The sequence below is a fragment of the Bison bison genome, unplaced genomic scaffold (assembly GCF_000754665.1).
Source record: "Bison bison bison isolate TAMUID 2011002044 unplaced genomic scaffold, Bison_UMD1.0 scf7180017864322, whole genome shotgun sequence".
Taxonomy (NCBI): domain Eukaryota; kingdom Metazoa; phylum Chordata; class Mammalia; order Artiodactyla; family Bovidae; genus Bison; species Bison bison.
This window is the reverse complement of record NW_011494894.1, coordinates 4,898,622-4,919,915: the sequence shown is the minus strand read 5'-3', so window position 1 is coordinate 4,919,915 and position 21,294 is coordinate 4,898,622. Positions and strand designations below refer to the sequence as shown.

Sequence of the window (21,294 nt, the reverse complement as noted above, 5' to 3'; positions counted from 1 at the left end):
GCTAGAGTTCTCAAACCTCAGCACTGACTGAATGATAGAGGGAGATGAGTGTATTAACATAAGTCCCAGCACTGCTCAGGGAGAGCTGTGCTTGAGTAGAACTGTCTTAGCAATTTCAGTGACTGGAGGAGTTCATTTCTTCAGAGCACAGATCCCAGTGGAGTTGGGAAGCCAGGAGAGAGGGAATGAAGAAATCCTGGGATTCACTGAATCTCCACCTCCAAGGCCATCCAGGCACCCTGGAATGACTGGGTCCAGAGGAAGGGATGTAGGGAGAAGACTTCTTGGAAGTGAGAACTAGTGAAGACTAAATACTTTCAGTGATAACTGCGACTCCAATGATTCACCCTCTTTTGAATATTCTAGCAATTGATTTCAAAGTTAGCTGTCAATTACATATTATTTGTTATACCTCTTATAGTATCTTATATTATTATTTACACCTTGTTTATCATTAAACTCTTTTTTATATTCACATGCTTTATATTATCAGCTGGATTGCAGACTCAAGGCAGAAACCATATTTTACACTGTATTTCTTAGTGTAGTACTTCTATCTACTGTAGCATCTGTAGGTACTTCTATCTGTAGTGCCTAGTACAAGATTCTAAATAACTGCTGAAAGGTCTATGAATAAATGATGGATAAGTATTCATGTATGTTGCAGATAAATATATGGAAAATACTTACTGATATTCAATTATCTACCAAGCACCAAACTGGGTACTAAGAGATTAAGACTAATTGAGTATATTGGTTGACTTGAAGGAGCTTTTAAACATGATATAGAAGAAAGCAATAAACTAAGAGTAAGGGTATTATTTTACTGAAGAGTGTTCTGGACATAAAAAAATAGTATATTTAAAGCCATAAATAACTCATTCAAAGGTTAATTGTGGGGGTTTGCTATTTTATCTTAATCATATTTAAAAGACCTTTCTAGACCTTCAACCACTAAAGTTAACGAGATTAAAACAAGGTATGACGTAAGTGATAATTGTTGAATCTTGGTAAGTATTGAATGTGGGTAATGGGCATATAGCCATCAATTTTATTGGGTTGGCCAAAAAGTTCATTTGAGTTTTTCATAACATCTTAAGTAAAAAATAGACCAAACTGTTTGGCTAACCCAGTACTATCTTCTCAATTTTTTATATGTTTGAAAACTTTCAGAACAAATGAAAAGTCAGAGATCACAAGCAACATTAATATAAAACCCCAATTCATTACAAAATATAAACTGTGGTTTCAAAGCATGATTTTGTTTTTAGATTGAAGATGCTCAGGTTCAAGATAGTGGTCGCTACACTTGTGAAGCCACAAATGTTGCAGGAAAAACTGAGAAGAACTATAATGTCAACATTTGGGGTAAGTGAGATCAGCCCTTAAATGATTCAGCTGTGGTTTGACCTATCATTGTATTAAACCGTTCTTAAACTGACAACCACATAAATAAGACATAGATGATATTAATTAATATGTTTAAATGATGCTGAGCTGTCCTGAATATCAGCTTATATACTTAATTCAAGGGCAACTAAATAGATTTCCTGAACCTAAATATACAGATCACTGTAACTTTGATCTCTCCTGACTGATTAACATACCCTCTGGCTTCTAGAGCCAGGATTTGCTAATGATTGAGCATTCTTCATGAGCAGAGAGCCTGTTGGTTAATTGAAAATGTCAGAAGGTCAAATTATGTATGTGAATTTAGTGTGTGAGAAAGACAAAGAGCACGTGCAGTTGGGGTGGGAGATGAGGTTACTCTGCTGACGAATGTGAAATGCTATGCTCACCTGAAGTTTTAATAAGTTACTAAGATAATTTGTTAGTTACTAAGATAGTTTTTAGGAATAATTGCAACTTTTATGTTAGCTGTGGTTGTCTGCCAGTTGTTAAAAAGTGTTCCTGTTTCCCAATTAATCAACTTTTAAGTACTTGTTTACATTCATTTATAACATATTAACCACTATTAATTTGGATTATCTTTGTTTAAATATTTTAATTATTGAGGTAATGACATGAAATATAACTTTGATTATAAAAGTTAATTAAAAACCACAGATTAAAATAAAAATAAGTAGAGGAAGTAATCTGATTCCAATGGAGAACAACTATTGTTTAAAAGTATGCATTTACTTAGAGAATAGCTTGTTAATTATAAATCATTATTATCATTTTAAAAATCTTGAAAATTATGAGAAGTGTTATCATTTATCCTATAAAGGAATTCATTTACTTTTAAATACTAAAATTTATTATGTACTTAATTTATATTTATTATATATTAGTTACATATTGGGCTTCCCAGGTGGCTCAGTTGTAAATAAACCGCCTGCCAAACAGGAGATGCGGGATCAATCCCAGTATCAGGAAGATCCTCTGGAGGGGAAATGGCAACCCACTCCGGTATTCTTGACTGGGAAATTCCATGGACAGAGGAGCCTGGTGGACTATAATCCATGGGGTTGCAAAAGAGTCAAACACAACTTAGTGACTAAACAACAAGTTACATATTATTAACCTCTCTTCCTACTTCCTTCCATCCTTTTTCTCCCTCTATGTTTCCTTTACTTCCCTTCTCTTATTTCTCTCAAGTGGGAAAAATATTCATACACTTCCCAACATGGACAAGAGACTGCTAAGTGTTATCAAGTAAAGGTTGCAAAAAGAAGTGAAAAAGAAAAATTCGGAGTGATGATCAATTAGAAAGTGAGGTGAAGAATTCACTTTTTAAAAATTGTACAACAAAATATAATTTTAGTTATTTATATTTTTAAAGTTTACTTTATTGAAATACAGTTGATTTATCAGTCAGTTTAGTTCAGTCACTCAGTCGTGTCCGACTCTTGGCGACCCCATGGACTGCAGCACACCAGGCCTCCTTGTCCATCACCAACCCCTGGAGTTTACTCAAGCTCACGTCCATTTAGTCGGTGCTGCCATCCAATCATCTCATCCTCTGTTGTCCCCTTCTCCCCCTGCCTTCAATCTTTCCCAGCATCAGGTTCTTTTCCAATGAGTCACTTCTTTGCATCAGGTGGCCAAAGTATTGGAGCTTCAGCTTCAGTCCTTCCCATGAATAGTCAGGACTGATTTCTTTTAGGATAGCCTGGTTGGATCTCCTTTCAGTCCAAGGGGCTCTCAAGAGTCTTCTCCAACGCCACAGTTCAAAAGCATCAATTCTTCAGCGCTCAGCTTTCTTTATGGTCCAATTCTCACGTCCATACCTGACTACTGGAAAAACCGTAGATTTGACTAGATGGACCTTTGTCAGCAAAGTAGCGTCTCTGCTTTTTAATATGCTGTCTAGGTTGGTCATAGCTTTTCTTCCAAGGAGCAAGCATCTTTTAATTTCATGGCTGATTGCTTAGAGAGAGTAAAAAGAATATGTATAGAAGAGTACTGTGTAGAATGACTCTCACATACCATGTAAGAAGGGAGACAGAAAAAGAAATCCCAGATGGGAAACTGAGTTGGAACATTTGTCAAAGAGGTAGGAATAAAAGTGGGTAAAACTTCTATTGTGGAAACTCAGGACAGTGGTGTTCCCAGAAGAAGAATGCAGACAGGAAATAGGTTGGACATATATATATGAGTGGGTGAATGAATGCATAATGGCACACACTGAAGAGAAGTCAAATGAGACATAAACTACAAAGTGTACTTAACAGATGAGTAGACCTGTGCCTCTTAAAGAGGAAAGCAGTAGATATAAGAATGAATGATAAGGGAAAGTTGAGACTTTAAGACTGGATTCACTCAAAAATTACTTATGGTGTGACTCTGTGTTCTGGGCACTATGCCACATGTAAGCATAGATAGGTTCATAAGAAAGACAACGACACTGGTCACACAGAACTTAGAGTCTGCTGGTGTAGAAATACCTTTCAAAAGATAGTTAAAATTGTTTCCTAAGAGTTATCACAGGAGATTTTGTGGGAAGACATAGCAGGGGGCTGGTGATACCTAACTGAGGTTTTAAGGATGAGTAGGTGTCAGCTCTCTGAAGATGGAAGCATAAAGACCTGGAGAACATTATCTGTATTCAATGAACAAAACAGCATTCACTATGGAGCCTAGTGTGGCTCAGAGGAGAATAAGAAGATATAATGTTAGGTAGGAAAGATTAAAAAGGGCATATAGAAGAGGACCTCTAAAATCAATTTTAAAAGTATGGATTTGATTCTAAAGATGATACAACACCACTAATGGGATTCAAAGGAGGACTGGGGCATTCAGATTTGTATTTTAGGAAGAAAGCCAGTAAACTAGTTTTTTAGTATTAAATTATTTAAGTTTTTAAGAAATTGAATTAATAGGATTGGTTGATTACATTGAGAGGTATGGAAACAGGAAAGGGTAAAAGATGGATGTTGGTTTGGGCTGATCAGCTGGGCTGTGTGGACAGCAACGTCCTCCCCTTGGAGGAGGTTCAGTTTAGGACAAGTTGAGTTTGAGAATCCCTCTAAGACACCCACATTGAGATATTAAGTAGACAGATATAAAGATGGTCAGCATCATTAATTATTAGACAAAAGCAGATTAAAACTACAATGAGATATCACCTCACACCAGTCAGAAAATCTACAAATAATAAATGCTGGAGAGGGTGTGGGGAAAAGGCAGCCCTCCTACACTGTTGATGGGAATGTAAACTGGTGCGGCCACTATGGAAAACAGTATGGAAGTTCCTTAAAAAATTAAAAATAGAGCTACCATCTGATCCAGCAATCCTGCACCTGGGCATATAACTTGAGAAAAATGTGGTTCGAAAGGATACATGCACACCAGTGTTCATAGCAGCACTATTTACAATAGCCAAGACATGGAAGCAACTTAAATGTCCATTGACAGATGAATGCATAAAGAAGAAGTGGGACGTGTGTACAATGGAATGTTGCTCAGCCATAAAAAGAATGAAATAATCCATGAAGCAACGTGGACGGACCTGGTGAACTCATTTACAAAACAGAAACAGACTTAGAGAACGGATTTATGGTTACCAGGGGGGAGGGTGCGGGGGAAGGGGTAGATTCAGAGTTTGGGATTGACATGTACACACTGCTATATTTAAAATAGGACAAATTTAGAAAACTCAGTAGTGGCCACAGGACTAAAAAGGGTCAGTTTTCATTCCAATCCCAAAGAAAGACAATGCCAAAGAATGCTCAAACTACCGCACAATTGCACTCATCTCACACGCTGGTAAAGTAATGTTTAAAATTCTCCAAGCCAGGCTTCAGCAATATGTGAACCATGAACTTCCAGATGTTCAAGCTTGTTTTAGAAAAGGCAGAGGAACCAGAGATCAAATTGCCAACATCTGTTGGATCATGGAAAAAGCAAGAGAGTTCCAGAAACACATCTACTTCTGCTTTATTGACTATGCCAAAGCCTTTGACTGTGTGGATCACAATCAACTGTGGAAAATTCTGAAAGAGATGGGAATACCAGACCACCTGATCTGCCTCTTGAGAAACCTGTATGCAGGTCAGGAAGCAACAGTTAGAACCAGACATGAAACAACAGACTGGTTCCAAATAGGAAAAGGAGTACGTCAAGGCTGTATATTGTCACCCTGCTTATTTAACTTATATGCAGAGTACATCATGAGACACATTGGGCTGGAAGAAGCACAAGCTGGAATCAAGATTGCCCGCAGAAATATCAATAACCTCAGATATGCAGATGACACCACCCTTTTGGCAGAAAGAGAAGAACTAAAGAGCCTCTTGATGAAAGTGAAAGAGAAGAGTGAAAAAGTTGGCTTAAAGCTCAACATTCAGAAAACAAAGATCATGGCATCTGGTTCCATCACTTCATGTCAAATAGATGGGGAAACAGTGGAAACAATGGCTGACTTTATTTTTCTGGGCTCCAAAAATCACTGCAGATGGTGACTGCAGCCATGAAATTAAAAGACGCTTACTCCTTGAAAGGAAAGTTATGACCAACCTAGACAGCATATTAAAAAGCAGAGACATTACTTTGCCAACAAAGGTCCATCTAGTCAAGGCTATGGATTTTCCAGTGGTCATGTATGGATGTGAGAGTTGGACTACAAAGAAAGCTGAGTGCCAGAGAATTGATGCCTTTGAACTGTGGTGTTGGAGAAGACTCTTGAGAGTCCCTTGGACTGCAAGGAGATCCAACCAGTCCATTCTAAAGGAGATCTGTCCTGAGTGTTAATCGGAAGGACTGATGGTGAAGCTGAAACTCCAGTACTTTGGCCACCTGATGGGAAGAGCTGGCTCATTTGAAGAGACCCTGATGCTGGGAAAGATTGAGGGCAGGAGGAGAAGGGGACAGCATAGGATGAGATGGTTGGATGGCATCACCGACTTGATGGACATGGGTTTGGGTAGACTCCGGGAGTTGGTGATGGACAGGGAGGCCTAGCGTGCTGCGGTTCATGAGGTCGCAAAGAGTTGGACACAACTGAGCAACTGAACTTAATGGGTTGGACCTGGAAATTATTATACTAAGCAAAGTAAGTCAGACAGAGAAAGACAAGTATCACGTGATATTGCTTGTATGTGGCATCTAAAAAATGATACAAATGAACTTATTTACAAAACAGAAAACGACTTAGAGAATGAATTTTTGGTTACCAGGGGGAAGTGGAGGTGCAAAGGGTAGATTTGGAGTTTTGGATTGACAGTTACACACTGCTGTATTTAAAATAGGTAACCATTAAGGATCTACGGATAAATAAATTTTTAAAATCTAGTCAGATATAGAAGTCCAGATCTCAGAGACTATCTGCATTACAGATACAGGTTTGCAAGTATTTGTATTAATGTAAGTGATACTCACTCATGGGAATGAGTGGAGTTTGATTTGGAGGTCATGGATTTATAGTTGATGGCCATCTAGGTAGCTGTCATTTTCTTCTGTAGACATTTCATGTATGGGATAGGTTATGACAGAGTAAACTATAGGATTTATCTCGAGAAATGGTATTGCCAAATAAGAAAAGCAACAGTGTGGGGCAGTTGCGAATATTGGCAGAAGACTAGTTGAAATTATTGAACATAAAATCAAAGCTGGATAGTGAAGTCAGTAAATAAAAGAGTAGATAGATTGGGCGGCTTCTGAAAAGTTTAAGAGCTAGGTCGTTGAATTGAGAGTTGGGAATACTTAAATGAAGGTGCTGTGAGGATAGGATGTGACCTACATTTATAAATTAATAGGAGAAATGTTCTAGATGGTGAAAAGTGTATGGCTTTTGTTGGAGAAAGGGATGAGCAGATCAAGAAACTGAGTAGCCCGATGTTTAGACGTGGCAGTTGAATTTATACAGAATGATGACAGGTCTTCAATGTGAAGAGAAGGGATGGAAACAAGTACCAAATTGTTCAGTGAAGGAAAAAGAATGACAGGTTCACAGAGAGTGAAAAGAAAGAGAAAGGGAAGTAAATAGATGAAATGAGCCTCAAAGGAATAGAGAGTTTCATGGAGGTAGTTAAACAATGGCTGGAAACTGCATTTGAGGGTGAGGATTCTCCCACTCCTCAACTCCCAGGAGCTTAGGAGAACAAGCATCTATCATGTGATAATACTGCAGCCAGAAGAGTGTCAAGGGGAGAATTTGGCCAGCAAATGCAGACTCAGCCTCTTAGAGAAAAGTTTGGGTAGTCATTTCACTTTGAAGGTTCCAAGGAGAGGCTGGAGGCCGGTGGGGAGACAGACTGGGCAACCTGGGATTGGGAACATATCTGTTTCTTAGATCAAATTCCTCACCTCTGTTCTTTATTGTTTAGTTGCTAAGCCGTGTCTAACTCTTGTAACCCTATGGACTGTAGCCCACCAGGCTCCTCTGTCCATGGGATTTCCCAGGCAAGAATACTGGAGTGGGTTACCATTTCCTTTTCCAGGGAGTCTTCTCTACCCAGAGATCGAGCCCATGTCTCCTGCTTGGCAGGCAGATTCTTTACCACTGAGCCACATGGGAAGATTTGCCCCTGTTCTTTACTTTATGTTGTGTGCCTGATGCTTTTTGATTCTGTTCAGCATTTGAGATATCAAAGCTCACAGGTGCAAATGGCTGGGTTAAATTTAAACTTGATAGATGTCTTCATTTTTCAAATTTAATGTGTCTAAATATCCATAATATACTATATCATCTGTTTATGTCACTCTGAGTATTTTGATAATTAAATTTGTCTGTGAAAATGGGAAATCTGCTATTATATATTCATTCCATATCTTACAATTGGCTTGTAATGTGGTGTTGATATGTCAGCTGCAAGTGCTAGATTATTTCTTCATTCCTTTTGAGTGGGAACCTTTTTTTTTTTAACATGCAAAGCATTAGGGAAATTTTATAATTGTTCTTAAGATAGTGTTTTTCCTTTTTTAAAAAAATCTTTCAGTACCGCCAAATATTTCTGGTTCTGATGAAGCTGCTCAACTTACGGTCATTGAAGGACACCTCATTAGTCTATTGTGTGAATCAAGTGGTATTCCTCCCCCAAATCTCATTTGGAAGAAGAAAGGTTAGTTTTCATCTTTTGACATTTATATAATTAAGTATAAATATTAAATAAATTCATGTTTTATTTGAATAATATGCCAATTTATTAATAAACTCCTTTGAAGTTTGCATACTAAAATATTAGACAACATACTTGCTTTATGCTAAATGTGTCACATGTGATAATTCTGTACTGTCAAGGTGAAAACCTTCAGATTTGAGAGTAGTCCCAAGAAGAAACTAATTTAAAGGGCAGCTATACTGATCACAAATCCACCATTCAATTAACTATTTTTTCTTCTTTAAAATAGGTTTAAAAATTATCTTCTAAAGCAAGCATTTTTTGGTATATGTGACAGTTTTGTAATTATGTTAAATTGAATTCTGAAGTTCAACAGATTTTCAGTTATTCATCAACAAATATGTGTCCTTTAAGTACCAAATCTTCTAAATTTTTAGCTGATTTAAGAAATAATTTTTGTTTTACTTAGAGATTTTTAAAAATTTATTTTACGAAATATGTTTTCTTTAAATGCAATATTGATTGAAAGAAAAGTTTGCAGAAGATAGCCTTCTCTTCCTCCTCCTCTTCTTCCTTTTTGCATAGATTATTATACAGTACCCTCTGCCTTTTGAGTATGTGAACAGGAAGTAAATAAATATGTATTGGTACTCATTAGAAGTATATACACAAATGCCGTATATGTTTGCTTCACATTCTGCCACTTGGTTTTTCTTGCAGGCTCCCCAGTGCTGGCTGATTCTGCAGGGCGAGTCAGAATTTTATCTGGAGGCAGGCAGCTGCAGATTTCAATTGCAGAAAAATCTGATGCAGGGCTCTATTCATGTATGGCATCGAATGTTGCTGGGACTGCAAAGAAAGACTACAGTCTGCAAGTTTACAGTAAGTTATTGATTAGCCAGGCTTTGGCACAATTAAAAAAAACAACAGCTTTTCCATCCTTCTCTTTTTCTTTATATCTTTAAGATTCAAAGTAGTATAGTTATATAGTTGGCCTCCTTGGCCCTGCTTATCCATAAATTCCACATCCATGGATTCAACCAACTGCATATCAAAAGTATTTTTTTCAATGTCCAAAAAGTGAAAAAAAGCAAAACTTGAATTTTTCTGGGCATCAGGAAACTATTTGCATACTATTTACATTGTATTTACAACTGTTTACATATCATTAAAAGGTATTATTGGAGAAGGCAATGGCACCCCACTCCAGTACTCTTGTCTGGAAAATCCCATGGACAGAGGAGCCTGGTAGGCTGAAGTCCATGGGGTCGCTAAGAGTCGGACATGACTGAGCAACTTCACTTTCACTTTTCTCTTTCATGCATTGGAGAAGGAAACGGCAACCCACTCCAGTATTCTTGCCTGGAGAATCCCAGGGATGGAGGAGCCTGATGGGCTGCCACCTATGGGGTCGCACAGAGTCGGACATGACTGAAGCGACTTAGCATAGCATAGCATAACATAAGGTATTATAATCTCGTGATGATTTAAAGTGTAACAGAGGATGTTCAAAGGTTATATGTAAATGCTGTGCCATTTTCTATATAATGGACTTGAGCATCCTCAGATTTTGGTTTCTGAGTCAGATCCTGGAACCAGTCCCCTCTGGATACGCAGGGATAGGTACACCTTTCATAAGAGCCACAAGTTTAAATTGTGTTGACATAACAAGAGAGCAGTTATTTATTTCTAGCTAGTACTTACTCAGTTATACAGCTGTCCATTCTGCATCAACTTGCTGATGGCAGACTCACAATGTGGCTATAATTTGTTGGGGGCAGGGTGGTAGACATGAAATGGGGAGAATGGCATTTTATCATTGGGTATAGTTACAGTATGTAAAAGTATGCCTTTTTGTTTGTTTGTTTAACTTAAACTTTTATTTTGTATTGGCGTATAGCTGATTAACAATGTTGTGATAGTTTCAGGCGAACAGTGAAGGGACTCAGCCCTAGATATACATGTATCCATTCTCCCCCAAACTCCCCCACATATCCCATTTTAAAGATTATTTAATTTATGTAAAATTTTAAAGTATAAAATATGTACATTATCTCATTTGATTTCTACATGAACTATGATATGAGACAAAAATTTGGCCTTCCTTTTTTATCAGTGAAAACTTAAGCCCAGAGAAGTTTCCATGACTAGCTGAGGTCATATGACTTGTGTATGACAGGATAGGCACTCAAATACAGAATTACTAACATGGGTCCATTTGCTTCCCCCCCCCACATATGTCTTTGAGTTTGTTTAATCTTCTTTCTTGGAATCAGGTTCCATTAGGTGAATTTAACTGTAAGGTTACAGAATCTCTGGCCATTGGTGGCTTAAACAAATAGAGATTTATTTTCTGACATAATGAGAAGCTGAGGTTGGCAGTCACTGGAGTTGGTCAGCATCTTACTTTTATTAGGACAGGACAGGAGATCTAGGATTCTCCTGGTCCTTTTGTGATCTCAAGATTCTGGTTTCTGTATTTGTAGTGTCAAGTCCACACTGACGGCAAAAAGAAGGAGAAGGGATGTTATATTTCTCTCTTAGCAGGAGAGCAAAAAATTTCGCAAATCTGCCCCCTCACTTTACCCCTGCCAGCAGACCTCTATTCAGATTTTTTAGATCTACAGTGATTCATTCAGTCACCACAATTTCTAAAGATGGAGAAACAGTCTCAGTTTTTCCAGCTCCTCTAGTGGGCAGAAGAAAGGAACTGGTAATGGACTTTGGGTCATGAACTAGATTATCATACATATTTTAAATTAGTATTAGGAAGATTTACATAGGTTAGAGCTACAAGTGATGATAGTTCAAATATTTGTATAATGTCTCCAAAGCAGGAAGAGTAGCTAATGCAACTTTCTTTCCTTACTATACTGAGTTTAGGTATGAACCCATTTAGAAACATTGGAGAAGAATGCCACCTATCATGTGGCAATGCCATGACTATTAGTCCCACGTCTCTGCTTTGTAGTTAATTTTTTGACATGAAAAATGATTTTAACTTTGCCTGATGAAAATTCTTATATAAGACTTGGACTTCCCCGGTGGTACAGCATAAAGAGTCTGCCTGCCAATGCAGGAGATGCAAGAGATGTGGGTTCGATCCCTGGATCGGGAAGATCCCCTGGAGAAGGAAATGGCAGCCCACTCCAGTATTCTTGCCTGGAAAATTCCATGGACAGAGGAGTCTGGCAGGCTACAGTCCACGAGGTCAGAAAGAGTCGGACATGACTGAGCACAGCACATACGTACTCGGCCTCATCTGAGCAAACATTTCCTATTTCTTTTCTTTTTTTTCTTCCCCAGTTCGACCAACTATATCCAACAGTGGTAGCCACCCTACTGAAATCATTGTAACTCGAGGAAAGAGCGTTTCCTTGGAGTGTGAGGTGGAAGGTGTTCCTCAGCCAGCAGTGACCTGGATGAAAGATGGCCGCCCTTTGACAAAGGGAAGAGGAATGGAAATAATGGATGAAGGTCGTATGGTTCAGCTGAAGAATGTTCATGTGTCTGACACAGGCCGTTATATGTGTGTTGCTATGAATATAGCAGGAATGACTGACAGAAAATATGACTTAAGTGTACACAGTAAGTATAAAGAGGCTCCTTAAGTCTGTTAACTGGCTGATATAATCTACAGCCTCCTGGATGGGAGATATAGACCTCAGGTGTTGAGTGTTTTATTTATAGTCTATTATTTTCTACTATTTGGAAAAGACCCTAATGCTGGGAATGATTGAGGGCAGGAGGAGAAAGGGGCAACAGAGGATGAGATGGCTGGATGACACGATGAACTCAATGGACATGAGTTTGAGCAAATTCCAGGAGATCTGGAAGGGACAAGGAAGCCTGGCATACTGCATTCCTTGGGGTTGCAAAGAGTTGGACACAACTTATGACTGAACAGCAACAAATTTCTACACACATATCACTTCTTTAGATCAGTCTCATCATTATCATGCTATGCCTGACCTCCCTTTTCTTATTTTGCTGAAATAAGCATATATCGGATATTCTTTTAGAAAAGCACATTGTGAAGTCGATAATTATCTTTTTCAAATACTTTTGATCCAATGCCATCCCAAGTGATATTCCTTGATTCTGTGTTTTCCTCATTAGCTGACTTGTTAAGTGTAAACCTAGATTCCTTACAGCTTACTGACCCAGCTTCAGTTGGGCATAAGTTGTATTGAAATCAGCTTTACAATTCTAAATAATGAGCACAAATGTCAGTAGGAATAGATCAGACACACATATACTCCTATTTATGTGTGACACCTATTTGTATGCATATAATTTGAATTGGGGTTTTTAAATCTATAGAATCAATGGTAAATCTAATAGACTTAGTTTTTTGACTTAATTCCAGTTAGAACATGCACAAAGTCTAGTATAGTTTGCAAGCAATGTGTGAAAGCTAATGATTGAAAAGAAATCAGTCTTATGTATCTTTTAGTTAGACTGTGTTTTTTTTTTTTTTTCATTCTTTTTAACAGGTGCTTATTGCATTACTTGAATGTTTTATACTTTATTTGATAAATCCTCTAGGAAAGAACATTTAGGTCCAATGTATTAACAAGAGTGGCTGTCATAAAATTTCCTAGGCAAGACTGATGTTGAGAAATCAAGATCTCAGATTATGATAAATTCCAATTGACTCAGTCCTCTGCTTGCTTCAATTCTGTGAGACTCTGAAAGTAGAGCGCCACTGGCCCTGCTCTGTGACGAAGGAAAACATGATGGAGGGTAACTTTCCCTGGACTACTGAGGGCCATATAGAGGCACTCAAGGCCTGTGTGGAGCCTTGTTTCCTCTCCTTCTGGTGCTGGCTTAATTGGATTTTCATGCCAGTTCTTCTCTAAGCCAGCCCTTGCACTTGCCCAAGCCTGTTGGGTCAATGTGACCTGCCACCCCTCCTCAGACTATCCTGACTGCACTCTGCTCTTGGCCCAAACTTGTCTTCTCAGCCCACTTTGTGTGTTTCACATGTTTTTGTCCACAAGGCACACTTGCCCTCTAGGAGCTGGTCACTCCAGTCTTCTCTAGGGTTCTGGGTTCCCCCTCTTCTGCCCCTCTTAGTTGCTCTCTGACTCTCAGGCAGCTCCTTCACATTTTTACTTCCAGGAGTGTCACAGTCATCGTCATCATCATCTCATTGTTGTCATTGTTTATTTTGCTAGTGTTGCCCAGAAAATCATTTTTAAGAATAAACTATTTAGAATTTGGTGCTTTGTCTTACAGCCCCTCCAAGCATCATTGGAAACCACAGGACACCTGAAAATATAAGTGTGGTGGAAAAAAGCTCAGTGTCGCTAAATTGTGAAGCTTCAGGAATTCCCCTGCCTTCAATTACGTGGCTTAAAGATGGGTGGCCCGTCAACCTTAGCAGCTCCCTGCGAATCCTCTCAGGTATTAAAAATTCTTGTAGCTTGGTAATCTGGTTAGCTTCCTGTGGCCACAGCTTATCCTTAATTTCTCATATCTCCATGTTTTATTTTTTTCCTTTTTTGAGCTAACTGCTTACTATAATACCTACTGATCATATTAAGAAAAAACTTTGGAACATCAGAAGCTATAGGACAATGGGGAAAATCTCTAAATATTTCTGGATCCTTGTGAAAGAGTAGTCTTGGCACTCGATTATTACTTAATTCATGAGGATGTCAGAGCATTCATGCTAGAATGAGTACAAACTAATTTGAAAAGTGAAGAATGAAAAGAAGTACTGGAATTGAAACCAGAGCCTAGAGGGTATAATGTTATATAACATATCTCCATATTCAAACAAAGTGTTTGAATTTATTCATGGCTATTCTAAGTGAGATTTGTATTTCCAAGATGGGATAGTTTCTTTTGAGCTAAGACTTTATCATTATTATAGAAGATACTCTGCTGATTCCTCATCTAATTATGTAGGAAAATCTATTATCTTATTCTTTATAGATCAGTGTAAGTGTAGAGAGAGATGTCTTGGGGCATGCCCCTGGAATCTACCCTTGGCTCCTTTCACTAATGACTTGCATACAGACTAAGAAAATAATCTCTCCAAGTCTGTGGGTAATAAAAAGCAGGGGTACTTAGAAGAATACCTAATGTGTTTAATGAAGACATCTGAATTCAAACACATCTTACTCTGGAACTTCTGAATTAAACCTAACAAAATGAAAGTTAAGTAGACTCCTGTACTCGCTTTCAAAAACCAGTGATGAAAATTAGGGTGAGATATTGCTTCAGAATTCTTCATATGAAAAGATCTCTGAACTGTGTTAGTGATTGAGTATGCATTAGCATTGTAAGGTGTTTTATTGGGAAAAGCAAATACAGTGTTTTGCCACCTGAATATATTTTTACCAGTAAGACAAGACCGGTTGTACTCTGGACTTATCTTACTCATTAGGAAGATGTAAGAAGTATTTATTGACAATATTTTCATGGAGCATAACCATGATGGCCAATAATTGGAAAATAGGCTATATGCCTGTTTCCATTTAATCTGAAAAAATAAACTTTGTGTAACCTTATTATCTCATAGTGAAAATTACATTTAAATACTTGAAGAGCCATGGGGTAGAACAGGTTATGTTGGTTGTATGTAGTTCCAGAGGTTAAAAGTAATGCTAATGTATGGAAAATTCTAGGGACAGATTTGGGTCTGAATGCAAACAACTTTAAAACAATATTTGTGTTGTTGAAAGTCAAGATGAACTATTTTAAGAGGTAATGAGCTCCCTGACCCTAAGGGTATTCAAAGTTTAAATTCCCACTTTTGAAAGATTTTTCAGAAAAGATATTTTCCTAGTATTTGAGTTAGATCTAAATATCCTATTATCTATTTCTTCAAGATCTTGATCTATAAATGATAGGGACTAAATGAGAAATTTCCATTGCTGTAGTTGTTACATTCACTGCCTATAATTAAATATATAAATGAAAATAATTATTAGCAATGTTTATTGCCTATAATGGACTTCCCAGTGGTAAAGAATCTGCCTACTGATGCAGGAGACACAGGTTCAATTCCTGGCTCAGGAACATCCCCTGGACAGCAGAATGGCAATCCACTCCAGTATTCTTGCCAGGATAATCCCATAGACAGAGGAGCCTGGCAGGCCCCAGTCCTTGGAGTCACAGAGTTAGACACAACTGAGCATGCACACATTACCTACAACACTAGATCTATGCGCTCCGGCAAGTTACTTCACTTTGCTAACCTCCGTTCTTCACTTGTAAGTGAAGATAGTAGTAGTATTTAGGGGTTTTTATAAAGATGAGTTAATATGTGTAAAGCAGCTAACACAGTGCCTGCTTATATCCTAAGCATCCAATAACGTGTTTGCCTTTATTGTCATAGACAACCTGCTAAAAAGTTTGGGTCTCCCTATCCTGGGAAACCTTCCCATGTCCTACAGTGCATTCATTTTCTTGAGACTTCCATCCTCTGTTGATCTTAGAGAAGGCATACTGATGGCAAAGATTTTATTATAATTTGGTTACCAAAAACCTGGACACTTTATCTTCTTCTCTTAAAAATATCCTTGTTTTTGCATTCTCAATTGCTGAAAAAGTAGGAAACTTTTTAAATATAACTACATTAGAGCTCCTGGAAATGAAAAAGTCAAGACAGAGTGATGTACTCTGGCTTATAATAGATTCACAGGAGTAGTGTTTTGGTTTTATCGTATAGTTTTGTTTTGCTTGACTAGCAAATGGAGATCCCTGAGCGAACACGGTAGAAGTATTTCACCTTGTGACGCTGCCAGAGGAGTCATTCAGTTTTACAGTCTGAACATGTGTGCTGTGCAGTTGATGACTGAGAATCAGATGAATGGTGTATGACTCGTTCCTTGATCAGCTGCATGTTCCTGTTTCATTAAGATTAGTTCTCCTGAGACGTTAAGTCAAGTTTTTCAGTGTTGAAGCCTCTGTTATTGTTATGAAGTTACCTGCCAAGAACAGATAGCTGACTATAAAATTTAATAGGTACAAGAAATGTCTCCATCTAATTTACTGTCATCTTTTTTTATTTTTTTGTCTTTCACTGGAATGAGGGAGAGGACCAGGAAACAAAGAGAAAAGAAAGATCATGAGATTTATGAGGTTGAGGTTTGCTGAGCCAGCAATTACTCATAAAAATTGTATTGTTTTAATAATATCTTTCAACTGGCATCATATTATGGTCTCACAGTCTCACTAATTTGAAGTAGCAGTGAGTGCTTGAATCTTTTCTTAATTAATATGTTTTTTGACATGTTTAGAGAATTTTTGTATTCAACTTTGCTTACTTAAATTCAACTGAGAGAAAAGACTAAATTTGGTAGTAGATGCTAAACAAAGTTCATCTTTCAATGGGTTGAGGATAAGTAGGTTGCTTAAAGGGAAAAAAAAAAGCTCAATGAGGACTTGCTTTGTTTATAAAAACAGAAAGCAGATGGAAATTCCTGATGAATTCAGATCCAGGTGAATATTTACAAGAAAATTTTATGTTTAACCATTTCAATTGTTTTAGTTCAAATTCAGGGTACTAAGCAAAAATATACCAAATGAAAAATTATTACAAAATCTAAGAAATTATTTACATTTTGTTCTTAGAAATTACTTCTCAAATGATTTCAAGGACTCTGCTCTTTCAGCATATTTCTTTGTTCTCTGCTGGCTTTGTTTCAGTCTCATTTGCTGACTCCTCTTTCCTTGATCCTTAAGAGGAATTTTCCTCCAGATCACACCCTTCAGCATATCAGTTTCATTCCTAGTCTACCAGTCTTTCTTCATTATGTAGAATTCAGAATATAAGGAGGAAGAAAAATCAGAGTCATGCTAATAAGGGAGGTGGCCCTCATAAACTTTGATATAAATAGCTCTAGAATTCCATGAAACTCAAATTGAAAACTGGTTGTCAGTCTTCATGGTTTCATCCATCTCTTGTATAATTGATGTCATTCCAATCTGGGTTGTTGGTGTAGTATTCTTTCTAATGTTTCCATTTCATATGTTCCATGGAAAACTGGGAATCTTTTCCTAAACATTCTGTCACAGTTGTTTTTCTGAAGTATGAATCATACCATGACTTTGTTTGTTTACATACTTCCATAGCCTTAGTGCAGAGAAGGCGATGGCACCCCACTCTAGTACTCTTGCCTGGAAAATCCCATGGACGGAGGAGCCTGGTGGGCTGCCGTCCATGGGGTCACACAGAGTCGGACACGACTGAAGCGACTTAGTGATAGCGATGGCCTTTAGTGAACATAATAAATCCTACATTCCTTAACTTAGCGTTTGAAGACCCACAGAATCCTCAGAATTGGCCACACTCCAGCTAGTTTCATCTCTCACTGTCTTCTCCCCTGTTCTGTTTTAGGTGCCACACCTACTTTCTACCTCTGTATCCTCGTGCTCCAGCTACAGTGGTATCTTTTGACTCCTTTCTGTGTTAAAGTATACTTTACCTTGCAAGATTATGTTCAAACATCACCTCTGTGAAACTCCATTTCTTGCTTGATGTCACCTGGGTTATATTAACTTTCTTTGTCCATTAAACTGGAAAATTGTTCTGAATTATCCATTCTGTTATATACAGCCTCAAAATGTGATATTTATTAAAAACTCGACATAAATACATTTTAAAAGACTTTGAAGTGAATTGATTAAATTTTACTAAAATTCAGCATTGCATGGCAAACTTGTAAAGTTGCAGATTTCTTTTTGAGTCATCCGGTGGTTTGCTTCTCCAGGAGGTAGGATTCTGCGATTGATGCAGACCAGAACAGAAGATGCTGGCCAGTATACATGTGTTGTAAGAAACGCAGCTGGTGAAGAAAGAAAAATCTTCCGGCTTTCAGTATTAGGTATTTATACAGTTTACAATATTGACTCAGTGGACCTGAGTTTGAGCAAACTCTGGTAGATGGTGAAGGACAGGGAAGCCTGGCGTGCTGCAGTCTGCAGTCCATGGGGTCACAAAGAGTCAGACATGACTGAGTGATTGAACAACAGCAGAAAAAAATAAAATTGTCTTAAACACATTGTGGAAGCAGATTTAACATTTATCTGCAGCTTGATCTTATATTTATATATTCTTTGGCCCCTGGATTGCCACTCTTGGCAAGAATTCAATGTTAGAATGGTTTGCATGTAATCAGTTGGATTAAAATGGCTGAAATGCCATGTCTTGTCAGTTCACAATTGTTCACCATTGTTCTAAGGCTGTGATAACTTTTTTAATGTGAGTGTGTATCTGAATTGTAGAGAGAGAAATAAGTGTCTCATAGATTTTGTTACTCATTGACTTCTTGACAGATTTATCTGGATTTTATGATTTACATATAATAAAATTCATTATAATTGAATTTATGACATGTAACTTTATAGTTTATCTTAGAATTGATCAAGCAATATGGTAACATTATTCTAGTAAACAAATAATAATGAGAATTTGGATTGTTTTAAAGGGTACAGCTTAATAAAAAAATATAAAATAGATACCTATAAATAACCAAATTGCTGTTATAATTGTTCCTTTTTCTGTCTTTTTTTTTCAAAGTACCACCTCACATCATGGGTGAAAATACATTTGAAGATGTGAAAGTAAAAGAGAAGCAGAGTGTTACACTGACTTGTGAAGTGACAGGTAAGGGGCTCAGCTCTTTGATTTTTCCTCAGCTCACTGGCTATTCATTGCCTTCACTTAACATCACAATTAGTTGAGAATAATCAAGGCATTTGAAATTGAATTCTAGACCAGTATAGGTGGTAGAAATATAGGAAAAAATCTTTCAGATTCTATGGAGATAAAAAGGAAATTCTTAACAGTGAAAAAAGGAAGGGAGAGAAGCATGGAACAGAGACAGAAAAAGAAATACATGCTGGTCTTTTCTTTCAATTAGGTAAATTGTTTTTCTTTTTTAAGTCTTCTGTTTGTGGGTAGGATTTTTCTTTCCCACCTCCTATTATTTTTTCTTTCATCCCCATGTTTGCACCTTCCTTTCCTTTTTACTGCTTTCTTCAAAGAAATAATTTTGGTGAAAGGATAGCATCATTAATAGTTACCCACCATCAATTATGATCAAAAATGTCACCTTTAGTTAACATGTTTGTGTATAATAAAGTGAATGGAGATGAATAAAAATGAAAATTCTAAAGCTTTTACTGGCTTTCTCCATGAATCATTGTGTTGCATGTAATACAAATAAATATGTGAGAGAACATTTCCAAGACCATCTCTTTAGTGAAGGCATGACCTTGCAGTTTTAATGGAACAACTGGAGCAGCCCATACATTTTACAGAACGTAAGAGTTGTAAGGAAGAGTCAATGGATGTATTGCTTTGTTGTTTAGATGCCCCATAATACATTTATGAAAGCAAGGAAGTATTTTCATTTCAGAAAGGCAGATATAAAAACTGTCACGTATACATTATGTAACCTGTTTTCTTCTTTATTTAAAACGATGTGGTAACAACTCTTGCATAGAGACCATCTGCCTAAATTTTATAACATCTTATCTTGAGCCTTCTAGCTTCTTCTTAATGTTTCACTTGGTTTTTAGAAATTTCTTTTTTATTTTTGTTTCATCAAGATATAATTGATATATAGTATTGCGTAACTGTAAGGTGAACAACATAAGGATTTTACACACACACACAGACTACCACACTGTTAACACCCATCACCTCACACAGCTGCACACTTCTTTTGTGATTATAACTTTCATGATCTACTTTCTTGTAGCTTTCAAATATACAATAAGTATTGTTAACTGTAATCATGATTATTATCTTGTTATTTGAAGTTTGTGCTTTCTGACCACCTTCACTTATTTATCCCACCTCCAACCCCCTCCCTATACAATCACTAATGGGTTCTCAGTTTCTGTGACTTTGATTTTATTAGATTCCATGTATAAGAGAGATCAGACAGTATTTGTCTTTGTCTGTCTGACTTATTTCACTTAGCATAATGTCCTCAAGGTTTATCCATGTTGTCACAAATGTTAGGATTTCTTTTTCATGGCTGGATAATACTAAAAAAAATATATATATATATATACACATATATCAGATCAGATCAGTCGCTCAGTCGTGTCCGACTCTTTGCGACCCCATGAATCGCAGCACGCCAGGCCTCCCTGTCCATCACCAACTCCCGGAGTTCACTCAGACTCACGTCCATCGAGTCAGTGATGCCATCCAGCCATCTCATCCTCTGTCATCCCCTTCTCCTTTTGTCCCCAATCCCTCCCAGCATCAGAGTCTTTTCCAATGAGTCAACTCTTCGCATGAGGTGCCCAAAGTACTGGAGTTTCAGCTTTAGCATCATTCCTTCCAAAGAAATCCCAGGGCTGATCTCCTTTAGAATGGACTGGTTGGATCTCCTTGAAGTCCAAGGGACTCTCAAGAGTCTTCTCCAACACCACAGTTCAAAAGCATCAATTCTTCAGCACTCAGTCTTCTTCACAGTCCAACTCTCACATCCATACATGACCACTGGAAAAACCACAGCCTTGACTAGATGGACCTTTGTTGGCAAAGTAATGTCTCTGCTTTTGAATATGCTATCTAGGTTTGTCATCACTTTCCTTCCAAGGAGTAAGTGTCTTTTAATTTCATGGCTGCAGTCACCATCTGTAGTGATTTTGGAGCCCAGAAAAATAAAGTCTGGCACTGTTTCCACTGTTTCCCCATCTATTTCCCATGAAGTGGTGGGACCGGATGCCATGATCTTCGTTCTCTGAATATTGAGCTTTAAGCCAACTTTTTCACTCTCCCCTTTCACTTTCATCAAGAGGCTTTTGAGTT

At 37.6% G+C, this 21,294-nt stretch overlaps 1 protein-coding gene across 3 annotated transcripts in view; it reads left to right on the top strand.

Annotated features, from left to right (window-relative positions):
- The window catches only part of HMCN1 (hemicentin 1), a 541,857-nt gene that overhangs the window by 354,586 nt on the left and 165,977 nt on the right, over positions 1–21,294 (top strand). For all 3 annotated transcript variants that reach the window (XM_010853073.1, XM_010853072.1, XM_010853074.1), the window contains exons 42-48: positions 1,272–1,368; positions 8,382–8,504; positions 9,225–9,386; positions 11,811–12,092; positions 13,746–13,913; positions 18,233–18,346; positions 19,042–19,128. In XM_010853073.1, coding sequence (XP_010851375.1) covers positions 1,272–1,368; positions 8,382–8,504; positions 9,225–9,386; positions 11,811–12,092; positions 13,746–13,913; positions 18,233–18,346; positions 19,042–19,128 — 1,033 coding nt within the window. The remainder of the gene's footprint in view (positions 1–1,271; positions 1,369–8,381; positions 8,505–9,224; positions 9,387–11,810; positions 12,093–13,745; positions 13,914–18,232; positions 18,347–19,041; positions 19,129–21,294) is intronic.